Below are 12,977 nucleotides of genomic sequence, written 5' to 3' on the forward strand. Positions count from 1 at the left end.
AAGTGTGCGGTGAAGGGTCCAGGGCTGGCGGGCCACCACTCCCCACCCCTCACTCTGCGGGTCACGGCGAGTCACAGGCCCACGTGGGTGCATGTGCATACTCCACCACTCGTGGAAAGGTTGGTGTGGGCACGTTACAGAGGACAGTGGGCCCAGGGAGGCACACACACGGGGCCCTCATTAGAGGGACCCTCACAGCACTCTCTCCAGAGCGCACCCTTCTAGGCCCTTGTGCTGGAGCCCGAAGGGCAGCTCTGGGTCTTTCTCATTGACGGACACCCCCTGGGGACCAGACGCTGCCTCTCTGAACTTGGCCTCTCTTGTCTGGGCCTGGAGATGGTTGAGGAGGTCAGGCTGAGTGTGTCCTTTTCTTGGGTTCCTTTGCCTGGGTGGAGAAGGTTGAGGAGGTCAGGCTGAGTGTGTCCTTTTCTTGGGTTCCTTTGGTTTAATTTGGGGAGCCGGACCTCCTTTTTGCTTTGGTCAAGGCATGATTTCATTTTATTTTCTTGCCACGTATCTTGTTTCTCTTCCAACTCAGCTGTAATGACAAGTCCAGTTCCGATGGCATGCTGGGTTGTTCGATAGATTTTCCTTAAAAAAGACCTAAGGATGGAGAACACTGATTCTAGAGCAAGACTCCTTGAGTTCGAATCCCGGCTCTGCCAGTTGCTTGCCGTGGACTTCAGGAAAGCGACTTCACCTTCCTGTCCCTCCCGAGCTTGGGGACAGTGATGCCTGGGACGGTCGTTGTGGGGATGGAGTGAGGCAGTGAGTGGGAACTTCTCAGAATGGTACACACAGCAGCCACCACCCCGAGACAGCTGGGGGAGTGCCAGACCGGGGGCATTTGGACGGGGTCGGGCAGGTGGGCTAGAGCTCCCGCCACAGATGTTTCTCTGGGGGGGGGGGACAGCAAAGAAAGGGGCTTCCCTAAAAAGCCACCTGTCATCTCTCCTCGTTCGTCCACGAAAGAGCAAAGCCTCCCCGGGCCGTGGCCCCCGCTCGTAACGGCGTCTCATCCGAGCCCTGTGACGAGGTACTTGTGCTTTTGGTATAAATTATAAGTCTAAACATATGCAGAGTTTGTTTTCCCCCCAACGCAGATTCCAACCAGCACGACACCGGCCAAGCCAAATAAATCGTGCCCTGGAGCCCGGCGTCCCAGCACGGTGTAAACTGTGGGGCTGTGGGGCGTCCCTTTGAAGAGGGCGCCCATTAGTGCTCTGAGCATCAGGCTTCAATTTAGCCAGCGCATTTTTGAAGACTTTCCTAGAAATTTTCGGCGAAGAAAGACAGGCATGAGGTGGGGTGGGGTGGGGGGCGGGCAAAGGGCTCTTATCAAATCGTACAGGAAGCGTTTCGGGGGTGCTGTCTTCAAAGAACATAACGGAGCAACAACCCTGAACTCAGCAGCGAGGGTCGCGGGATTCCTCAGCTGGGGAAGTCATTCTGGGAATGCAAAGATCACTTTCCATGTTATGTTTGTAAGGAAACGACTGTCACCAAGTGGAAAATGTCAGGTCTTCCGAGAAACCCTGTGGGCGCTCACGTGCAGAGAGCTGTTTACTTAACTGGAGCTGGTCCTGAAAATATTTGACTCCGGAGGGTCCCTAAGGGAGTGTGGACGGTGTCTGGGATTCTGTTTCAGGTCAGGACACGGCCTTTGCTAATCCCGAGACTGATAAGGCTCCCAGGTTTCAGGCCGGATTCCTTTCCTCCGGCTCCACTGACGAATGGGCAGCCCGTCCCTGCAGAGCCGGAGCTGGGGTGCCCGCGGAGAGGCTGTGGGTCTGCGCAGAGCGGAGGAGGAGCCCGGGGTGGTGCACCCTGATGCTTATCTCCGGGAAGAATCCAGCCTTCAGCTGTTCTCGGTGCTGAAGGCTGACAGGGTGGGCAAAGGAGGAGACTTCTGATGCCACAGTGGGCAGGAGAAGGATGGTGCGAGGTGGGACTTCCCCCTTCCCAAGCAGGAGACCTGAGGGTGAATGGGGTGGGGCCAGACACTGAGGCTCCAGGCTGGGAAGGGCAGCAAAGGCTGCGTCGGGGCCTTACCCTGAGGGCCTAAGAACAGAGGTATTCCAGGGAGATCACGCCACCTTCCTGTTGACTCTCTCTCACTTCCCTGGGGCAGCCCCTTCATTCCCCAGGCGGAGGCCCCTCCCCGTCTGCACTGACCACCCGGGCAGATCTCGGTGAGCGGTGAGCATGTGGGCCCCACACTAGAGGAGTACATTCCCTCCGTATTCATCTCTGTCCCCCAAACACCCAGCCGGCCACGCGGATGGCGGCAGCTTCCCCGCTGGCAGCACGAGGGGACGCTGGGCAGAGGCAGGCAGCAATTTGAAAGTGCTGGAAATGCCGTGCAGTTTGGAAGTGTGTGCCAGCAGAGGAGGCAGAGAAGACCCCAGGGCCCTGGGGAGTGAGTGTGGCCGCTCGGGGACTCGAGAGGTCCCTGGAGCCGTCGCAGATGTCCCTCCGGGCAGCCCGCCTCATAGCCTAGTGTCCTCAGGTGCCCCCTGGACAGCGCTGGCCAAATTCATTTGCCACCCGGGCTCTGATGTACTTGGGATTTCCCTTTAAATTGATTGGCTTTCTGTCCCAGCTTTTTGTTTCGACTAATTTCTGCCCTGCAGGAAAGCAAGAGGAAAGCACCAAGAACACCCGTGTCCCTCTCACCCGGGTTCACCAGCTGTGAATGGTTTCGCCACGCTTGTGGCTTCTCTATGTCTCTCCGCGGACACATCTATAAAATAACAACACAGAATTATTCGTTTTCTGGGTCCACTGAAGTGTTTAAATAAGCTTTCAATTTCAGGATAGTTTAAGCTTTAAAGAAAAGGTACAAAGTGTGCACAGAGAAATCTATGCTGTACCCAATTTCGAATCGTTTCTCTTACTGTTGACATCTTACACGTTGTTATGGTGCATTGTTACAACTGATGCACTGGTGCCTTATCGTGAACTCAACCCCATGTCTTATTAGGGTGTTTTTTGTATCCTTACCTGAGGACATACTTACTGGTTTTACAGAGAGGGGAGGGGAGGGAGACAGAGAGGGAAACACCGATGTGAGAGAGAAACATCAGTCGGTTGCCCCTCATACATGCCCCAGCTGGGATGGAAATGTAACTAGCTACCTAGGTGTGTACCGTGACCGGGAATCGAACCCACGACCTTTCAGTTCATAGGACGATGCTCCAACCAACTGAGCCACACGGGCCAGAGCTTTATTAGGGTTTTGTTAGTTTTTCTCTTGTCTGGTAGAGTCACTTTTAAACTTTACAAAGTTAAAAATTGGAACGTGTCCATGGGGAACCACAGTTCAAGCTGGCCGCTGTGGCTGCTGAACCAGGAGGCCCAAGCCGCCTTCCTCCCGGGTAAGAAGGGAGGTTGGCAAATGTCAAGGTGCTCAGGACAGACGGCACACAGCTGAGGCCTTCTCCTAGGCCAGATGGAAGTGGAAGAGCCCGTCCCGGGCGTAGAATGACTTGTCCCCTGTGAGGTTCAGCCTTGTCTGGCGCCCAGTCTCTGGGTCACCCCAAGTCACCCGGTGGGAGCCCCAGTCTGGGAAACTGCGTGGTCTGACTCTGCTCCACCTGCAGGCGGCTGGCAACTCCAAGTTCGACGACACTACGGGTTCCAAACCTGGAGCTTCCTTTCTCCCTGGGGGAGGGGGCCGGAAGGTGCGGGGGTGGGGGGGGAGGTGGTGTGGTGGCTGCCCCCACCAGCTCCGGGCTCCGGGCAATGTCATTTATCTTCACCACAGCAACACCCCCTCCCCCAGGGCTGGACTCCCCCAAAGCTGCCCTTTGGCAAGTGTAGAACACAAGGGGACGTGCTGGAGAATTCCATGCACAGCTAATGCGTGAGAATGCACCCCGCATCCGATGCACGGCCCGCCTGCCTGTCGTGTCTGGGTGGGGGTCCTCGCGGGAGACGGTGTGGCTCAGCGGATACTGTGTTGTCTCAGTAGCCCTTCGTCTGGGCTTGCGCACATCCCTGCCTTTATTAAAACGCTTCGAAACGGGCTTCGTGTTTGTCAGTCTGAGTAGGTGACATGGCCTCCCAAAAGCAAGTCTGCTCTTTCCATCACTTTGCTTTCAAGTGCGCGCCTGCTGTCCTCACGGCCAAGGCCGGAGCCCGCTGCCGATGCCTGGACAGCTCCTCTGAGCTTAAGGAATTCCCCTCTGTGACAACTCCCTGCTGGCCCGCGGGGTCCCAGCCTCTCGGCGGAGGGGTCCAGCTGGGGCGCTGGCAGGGTTTCTGGGTTTCCTCCCCAGCGTCACTGCGTATTTCTCCGCCGACAAACTGTAGAATTCTTTGAGTTTGTCCCAGGCGGCCAATGGGGGGTTGACATTGTCTCCTTGTGCGGGGTGCAGCGTCCCTAGAGAGGGAAGCTGGCTGGGACTTGGGTGATAGGCAGAGCCATTCTCATTTTTTGAAATAAAGCAGTTACAGGTCAGGGTGTCGTCCCCTTAAACCTTTCGCCTCCCCCTTTCCCAGGGGCAATGACTCAGCTTCGTTTATATTCTTCCAGACCATTTTGCTGGCTTTCTGTGTGTTTCCATAGCATTTCACTATACCAGTGTGTGTAAGGGTGGGGGGGGGGGGTTACATGTAAGGATCACACCGCATGGGCCATTAGGACCCTCTTTTCACTCAGTGACAAGGCTTGGAGATCCATCTCTGTGGTTACACACAGACACTGCTCACCATTTATATTAAAAAAAAATAAATATGTGTATTGATTTGAACGAGAGAGAGGAAGAGAGGTGGGGAGGGAGAGAGAAAGAGAGAGAGAGAGAAACATCATTGTGATAGAGAAACATTGATCAGTTGCCTCCCGTATGTGCCTGACTGGGGATTGAACTTACAACCTACGTATGTGTCCTGATCGGGAATCGAACCCATGACCTTTCAGTGTCTGGGCCGACGTGGGCTCCAACCAATGGAGACACATGGGCCAGGACACACTCTCTCTTTTTAAATTGCTGCCCGGTCAACCATCCTACGGTTCTTCTGCATTCTATCTAACCAGCCATTACTTGATGGGTATTGGTTTCTAACTGTTTCCTACGATCAGAAAGGAAACAAGTTTTTCCTAGCACACCTGTCTGTGTGTGCCTTGCGATGCCCATACATCAGTGATGTTTGGGGTGTCAGGAGCCTATTGCCCACTTTCGGTTTCAAAGCTCTTGCCAAATCACCCTTTAGAGCTTGTGTGTGGGGGTGACGGCTGTGGCGGGGGGGCAGGTATCAGTTTTGGTTCTTTGAGGCCATCCGGCCCTGCCTTCTCAGTGGCTGCAGAGAGGGGGGAGGAGCCCAGGAGAGGCAGGGAGAAATGTGTCTCTGGGTGTTGCAGGCCGGGTGGCACCACGGGCCGAGCCTCCCCAATGTCAATGTCCATGTCCATGTCCATGGGGACTTTGTCCCTGGGTGCATCCCTGCCCAGAACCCCAAAGCAGGACACACCCAGGGGACAAGAGCAGCCTGGGTCCTCACCCCCTGACTCAGAGCCACTGAGCTTCCAGGAGTCTTACACACACAAGTGTAACAGGGGTGTAGTGTGTATGTGTGTGTGTGTGGGGCAGACCCTGAAATAATTAGGTTGTAAAAAAGGGGGGGAAACAGGAAGAGAAGCTGACTACTGACTATGAAGATGTAAAGAGAAAAGGCCCTGCCCATTCGCGTCCTAGGAGAAGGGGGCGGTGCAGAGGGGACCATGGGGTTTGGGGGGAGCCCAGGACCGGAGGAAGGTGTGTGTGGAGGCTCAGATGCGGTCAGAGGAGGGGAGAGATGGCAAAGAGGGAAGGCAGGAAGGACAGGAGAAGGCGTGGGGGGGGCGGGGGACGAGAAAGTGGCAAGGTAAGAAGAGGAAGGAGAGGCGGGGTGGGGGAGGGGGGAGGGGGGAGGGGGAGGCCGCGTCGCTGTCTGTTTGTGATTAGCACGCAGCCCCGTGCAGGATGGAGTAAACAGAAACTTCCAGGCGTCCCCACACCCCCCTCTGAGGCGAAGCAGAAATCAGACGCTCCATGATTAATCGCGGAGAGTTCGGGACAGGACCACGAGCGCGGCGCGGACTTGAAACTCGCGGCCTTTCCCGGGTCCCCTTGCCAAGATGGGGGTGGGGGGTGGGACGTGAGCGGGTGGGGGCCCCGCCCGCTGGGGGCCAGCATGGAACTCTCCCTGGCAGAGCTCAGAGTGACACTGACAGGCAGTCGGCGGCGTCCAGAGCGGCAGGCGGCATCCGGGGGAGCGGGGCCCGCTGGGGGCGCCCCAGGCGGGCTTCCTGGAACCCAGGCTTCGCGGCCGGCTGCCGGCGCCCTGACACAGGCCAGATAAGAGCCGGGCCGCACTATCGGAGCCCCCAGCGCGCCGGTCCTCGAGACAGCGCGGAGACGGCAGGGACGGCCGGGCTCCGGAGAGGCCATCACTGGGGCGGCCCCTCGGGACCGGCTTTCCGCAGCCCGGGCTCATCTCCCCGTGCCCTGCGGTGCATGCACGCCCACGCTGGCTTCAGCGGACGGCCAGGCTGCTGCGAGGAGGATTGCGTGACGGGGTCCTGAGAGTCCAGACCTGCCCATGGTGAGTGCGGAGCGGCGGGTGCGGGGAGCAGACGCTAGAGGGAGGTGCGGGGCGAGCAGGGCGCCGTCCTCGCTTTCCTGCCCGGAGGAGCTCCCAAAGCCGCTGAAGGGCGGGCGTCTGTGGGAGCTGAGATGGCACGGCAGCGCCTTGCTGTGTGGCCTCGGGCAAGTTCTTTTCCCTCTCTGGGCCTCCGTCCGTCTCTAAAAGGGAGTGGTCCAACGAGGCGATCTTTAAGGGGCTCTTGCTGTGACTGCTATTGTTTTGTGTGTCTGCTGAGTGCCAGCCACCCCGCTGGGCAGTTTGAAACTTCAGCTTGGGGAATCCTCGCGGGCCCCCTCGGAGTAGGTCTCATGGTTCTTCTTCTTCTTCTCGGTGTACACGGAGCCAACAGAGGCTCAGAGAGGTGAAGTGACTTTCCCGGGGTCACACAGCTTGTCAGTGGCAGCGATGAGAGTCGGACCTTGGTTTTTCTGACTTGACTTTCACTCGACTCTCCACCCCGAGTAGTCTGCACTCCGGGTTCTGTGAGTCTGGGATCGCCCCAGGAAGCAGGGGTGAAGCAGGGGGGAGCGTTACCTGGAGGAGGGAGGCCAGGAGGTCCGACAGAGGCAGAAGCAGCAGCCTGAGTGGCCCTTGGCTGCTTGGGTTGTGTATCATCGTCAGCCCAGGGAGCGGGCGCGCCGTCCCGGGCTGGGCAAGGGCTTCCGACGTGGGTGAGGAGTGCCCGTGTCCCCGGCTGCGTTTGCTGTCCCCCTGCTGTAGGAGACCTCTGGGTGCGGGAGACGAGGGCTGGTGTCAGGTGGGGGTGGGGAGAGCTGGGGGGGGGAGGAAGAGTGGCACACGCCTCCACTCGGTTGTGTTCCCATTTCATTGCGCCGTTTCCAAAATGTGTTTTGAATCACCCCGGGCCCCCACCGCTCCTCTGGACGCAACGGAATTGTGAAACACAGACAGTGTTTTCCGCACGCCTCTCCCGGGGGATTCACACGCGAGTATCATCGCGGGCTGTTTGCACACACGTCCTTGCAGCTGTGGCCGGCAGCAGCCAAGAGATAAGGAACGGGCCACAGGCTCACAGCGGGAGGGAAGTCCCTTGGGTGCCCGGCATCTGGGCAGAGCTGGAGGTCCTGGCACCCAGATGTGGCCTCCTGTTTCCTCTGCCCTGGAAAATTCCACTGCACGGCGGCTCAGCACTGACTCAGACCTCCTGTCCTTTTAGGGACCGGCTCTGCCTTGGGCTCAAGACGAGACCCCAGTGATAGGTAGTCCCAGCTCTGGGGTGATTAACTTGTCCCAGAAGCCCCCTCGGTCCCGGGGCAAACTGGGATGGTCCGTCACCATATCCATATTATCGATGCTCCGAAGGGTACCGGTATCTGCTGTAGCTATCTGGCAGAAACACCAGGTCACGGTGCGCTCCGGTGCGTCTCTTCCCAATTCCACGTTCAGTGATGCGCAGCTGGTAGCCCAATATCGGCCGCCTCGGAAACATTTACACTTTGGGAATTGGCACATGAGCACAACTCAGGGCTTATTGTTTCGTTCATTGTCTGAATTCGAGACCGTAAGGGAGAAAAAGTTAACCGTGCAGATTAAATGTAAACGTCTGTTCTCTGTTGAGCTGTTACATGGTGAGTAGCACCCCGAACTGAGGAAGTTGCTCATTTCATTGACAAACAAATGAAGTTGCAACATGCTCTTTGTTGCATCGTGTTGTTCTTACTCCTTCAAGTAAAACGAAGTATCAGCCAACATTCCTGAAGAACTACAGCTGCGTAACCCGCAGAACCGTAGACCGACCGCAGGTGGAAGAGTCGAGGGGGTGGGGAAATCAATGAAAACATTCTGTGTGATTCAATCGGTGATACGAAGTTTACAAAAAAGAGTATCATACATTTTATTTTTATCTGTAAACTGTGTCCTTTACACCAGTGCAATCTGTAATACGCCTAAGTATGTGTATATGTGCATGCACGCATGTGCAGATATGTGTAGACACACACACACACTTTCCGGTTGTTAACCCTTTCCCAGCGCACTGCTTGTGCCCAGGGTCTCGGAAGTCCTGTCACGGACTGCCCTCGGCCCTCACCCAGCAGGACTCAAACTGCTGGCCTGGGACAGTTCCCTCAGCTGCCTCCTCTCGGCTGGAACAAGCCAGCAGCCCAACCGCCCTGCCCTGCTCGGATCACTGGACTCGATGCCAGGGCCGGGGGGCCGGGGGGCCGGGGAGGAGGTGTCGTCCGCACGTGCGGCGCCCTGGCGGCCCGTCCAAGGCAGCTGCCCGCTCACTTCGTTCCGTCTCAGGCCTCGCCCCTGCCATCCTGTACTTTCATGCACAGCGAACAGTTTGCTAATGCATACGGCATCTTGGCACAAGTAGAAGGGACCCCGAAGCCAAAACTAGAGGAAAGTGAAGACAAATTTCTATTTTTAGGAACTTTAGGAGCCAGGTGGGCCCTTTCCAGCTCCCCCAAGCCAGCGAGCACGAGAGGAAAATACTTCTCCTTTCCAAGTTCCGCCTCCCCTGCTGTCCGGGCCAAGGAGGAGGCCCAGGTAGGGACACTGGCTCAGAGAAGCGTGCTGTGGCGGCAGGCGGCGGGAGCTGTGCCACAACAGTTTTAAAAAGGACTAAAAATGGGGTTTACTATCATTTTAGTTTGCATGGGAGCAAGGGCAGTCCTGAGTTCAGATCTTCCCTCCAGGTCATCAAGAGCCAGGTATCCCGATTTTTCTAAACCATTCCTTCATTCCTATTCATAGTTTTCAAAAATGAGATTACTTTCCATGTTGTCCTGTCTCTTCCTTTTCTCCTCCTTTTTCTCCTCCTCCCTCTCCCTCTCCTTCTTCTTCTTTAATCCTCACCCGAAGATATATTTAGAGAGAAACATCAACATGAGAGAGAAACCTCAATTGGTTGCCTCCCATATGCGCCCGGACCGGGGATCAAACCCGTGACCTTTGTGGTGCAGGAGTTGATGCTCCAACTAACCGCACTGCCCGGCCAGGGCCGGCTTCTTCTTTTTCCACTCCACCACGTGTCCTGGGTGTTTTCCCCGTGAGCCCACGGAGACCTGAACCACCCCTCCTGATGCTGGTCTAGCAGAAGTCCCGGGAGGTCGCAGGAAGAAACCCCTTTGGGTGACCACATCTCCACTTTCCAGCCAGGTCTCACACTCTCTTGACCCCCAGACACAGGCGTGGAGCCCGGCTGCTTCCACTGCTCAGTGAAAAGAAATTGGATTGGCTGTCCCTCCAGCCCGTCACCGGAGGCTGACCGCTTGCCCTCACCTTCCCGGCGCCGGCCCGGTCCAAGGGGCCGGCGGCTTTCTCTGGATCACTGTCGATGCCTCTCCACCGAGGTCCCTGCCTCTCTGACGGTCTGCTGTCCCCTTGCAGCCAGCCTTGTCCATTTAAAAAGAGACGGGGCCCTGCCCCTCCTCTGCTCCCCCGCCCTGGCTCCCCCCTCACCCAGAGCCAAGGACAGAGTCCTCACTGTGGCCACAGGGTCCCGCAGGGTCTGGCCCTCACCTCCCTCGTTCTCCACCCACCCCTGTGCTTGCTGTCCTCGGTCGTGCCAGGCGACAATCCTGCCCCGGGACCTTTGCACTTGCCCTCCCCCTGCCTGGACCTCTCGTTGTCCAGATCGCCCCGTGGCTCACTGCCCACCGCTCACCATTTACCATCCGGCAAACTACATCTTTTCCTTTTCTTCAGTGTCCCCTGAAATGTGAGTTTCCTGAGGGCAGGGACTTTCTTTTCCCCACCTGTTTTGTTCAGTGCTGAGATCCACAGTAGTCACTCAATAAATGCCCATTGCCCAGAGTGGGCACTCAGTACATACTTGTGGAAATGACTGCTTTGTGATGCCGCCAAGGGCGACGAGACAGCCAGCCTTTTGGGGAGAACCCTGCGTGAGCCACCAGGCACCTCTGGGTGCACGCCCTGGTCCCTCGGTGGGTGTGGTGGGTGCGGTGGGTGCCTGTTTTAGCCGCCTATGCTGACTCACCCAGCAGCCTCTCATTTGCATATCAGTGAGAGTCAGCCACACCGTGCATCCTCTGATGCGCCTGTCAGACCGACCTGGGCCCAGCTTCCGGGGCCTTTCACGAGGCCTCTGTCCCAGGTGGGCCTGGAGGGCCCTGGAAACTACACCCACTTCCTGACCTGCACCCAGATAAACCCAGACGCAGGCAGATCGTGGGGCTTGGATTCTGTTGTGGTCAGCTGGCTGTGGCTGAGTTGTCCCGGTGCTGCCAGCGGCCCTCCGCAGAGGACCATGCCCAGCATTGCCTTCCAGACTCACCCACGAAGGGGAGGGAAGACCCTGGGGGGGTGGCAGCCTGGGGAGGGAGCACCACAGTTCCCTCCAAACATACCGCTGACACCCCCACTCCCCAGGGGGCTCCATAAGCTTGTCCCCGGTTAACCACAGAGGGCATGGCCTAAGGTCTTTTGCTCACTTACCCAGGGAGAGGGGTCCCCACAGATCCCTGGTCCCCAATCAAGTTCTAGAGAGCTTTCCTCAAGATCCCCAAAAACGGACCGCAGGGAGGACTGGATTCATCATCGCCTTGTCATCAGGCACTGAGAGAGGTGCCGGAAGGGCGCCCTGCCCCTCCCGTCCAAGCCTCACCTAACCACTTACGAAACAAAAAGCACCTGTGTGCCCGCCGCCACTGAGAACAGCGCTCCGACAGTCATGTGTGCTCACTTCGGTGCCCCCTCCCCCGCGGCCGCCGCTGCCCCGAGTTTTGTGCCCGCCCCCTCTCTGCACCTCGAAAATGCCAGCGCTCCCTTTCCCATCCAGAAACCTCATTCAGTGTTTCTCTCTCTCATGCTCTCGTTGTTTCTGGGGAGAGGGGGGCTACCTGCCGGCTCCTGAAATAGCCCTGGAGGATGCTCCTAAGCCGGCCAAGGCTGTCACAGCGGGAGCTGGGGGGCGGGAGGGGGCAGTCAGTTCCGCCCCCGCCGGTACCTGGGGGCCCCAGAGCCCACTGCTGCTCCTAGAGGAGGGCCGTGATGCCGGGAGGCAGCACAGCCATGCCCACTCCCGGCTGGGCCACCTTTGGCCCCGCCCGGGTGAGACTGTCAGCCGCCCACGAGTAGGGTAGAGGCACACCACCCATCTGGAATACCTATTCCGAAGGGTAATTCCCAGGGATAAAGCATGCTCACGCTTTTTGGCAGGGTGGGGGGTGGGGAATTCCATTGCTGTTGCCAATTAGTTCTGCTTGAGAACAGCTTTCCCCGGCACCAGCATGCTGGCCGCCCAGGCCTTGAGTTCTGTCGATGAGCGCAAAGTGGGGAGGAAACTGATTTCTCTTTCCTTCCTCTACCCCCGACCGCGAGCCCCGCTGTTAGTGATGAAAGGGGTCCCGTGGATCACTCCGTTTTCCTTGTCATGCCTCCAGGAGAGGCTATAAAAGTGATCGGTGGGCCCTGCGGGCTGTAACTGACTGGAGAGAGGAGTTGGCTACCACAGCGTCTGAGTTATCACGGTCGGTTTCAGACAGGGCTCTTCCTGTGACACCTGCTCCCCACCCCCACCCCACAGCACAGGCCGGGGAGTGCAGAAGGTTGGCCGCGTGTTCCTCTTCTTTCCCGGATTCTGGGGTGCTCCCGGCAGAGGGAGATCCACAGGACAGAGAGGCCGGGAGGCCATGTGGCCGAGTGGCCCCCGGCGTGGCCCTGAGGCCCATTATCGGCCCCAAATCCCAGCTGCGTGCGCTGCTTTCAGCCATCGACCTGGTGGCACCAGGCACTGGACCTCTCCATGCCTCAGTTTCCTCATTTTAAAGTGGCGATCATAGTCCTGCCCCCCGCCCCGCCCATGTGTCAAGTTCTTCCCACCTGTCAGCTTAGTATCTGCTCTTGACCCTCCCACTCTTCCTCGGCCGACCCTTGAGTCCTAAGTGGCTGGGCCAGCGCGTCTTCATCCAGGCTCCTGCTGATGGACGTGAGATCGGTTCCCGGCCTTTTGTGGCGGAGCATAATGCTGCATTGAACAGCCCGTGGCTTTGGGTCCCCAGCCCTCCCCGCAGGTATGCGAGCCCCGAGATGGCCTTGGCACCGGACCTTCCGTCCTGCGGCCTGCAGAGCGGAGCAGGGTGCGCAGGGCGGAGGGCCAGCCCCGGCCTGGCATGCAGACAGACCTGTGCGGCAGGGCGGGGCGGGGCAGGAGGCCGCACAGATTCCTCCCGGGTCCCTGGGGGAACGAGGTGCCAGGGGATACGTTTCAGAAGGTTGGGGCGGGGGCCCTCCAGCCCTCAGGCTCCTGGCAAATGCCCTGGGGTGATCTGAAGTGAGGAAATCTGTGCCTCCCGGGTTGTGTCCATGCTTTGTGATCCTCTTCCTCCAGGAAGCCCCCTAGGATTCCCCCCCCCAACACC

The 12,977-nt window shown here is 58.2% G+C and overlaps 1 protein-coding gene across 2 annotated transcripts in view; it reads left to right on the forward strand.

Annotated features, from left to right (window-relative positions):
- Positions 1 to 6,147: 6,147 nt before the first annotated feature.
- The window catches only part of RIPOR3 (RIPOR family member 3), a 60,701-nt gene continuing 53,871 nt past the window's right edge, over positions 6,148 to 12,977 (forward strand). For both annotated transcript variants that reach the window (XM_045833421.1, XM_045833424.1), the window contains exon 1: positions 6,148 to 6,585. In XM_045833421.1, coding sequence (XP_045689377.1) covers positions 6,583 to 6,585 — 3 coding nt within the window. In that variant the 5' untranslated portion in view covers positions 6,148 to 6,582. The remainder of the gene's footprint in view (positions 6,586 to 12,977) is intronic.

Source organism: Phyllostomus hastatus, unplaced genomic scaffold, assembly GCF_019186645.2.
Source record: "Phyllostomus hastatus isolate PE091 unplaced genomic scaffold, TTU_PhHast_1.1 phas_contig_17, whole genome shotgun sequence".
NCBI lineage: Eukaryota > Metazoa > Chordata > Mammalia > Chiroptera > Phyllostomidae > Phyllostomus > Phyllostomus hastatus.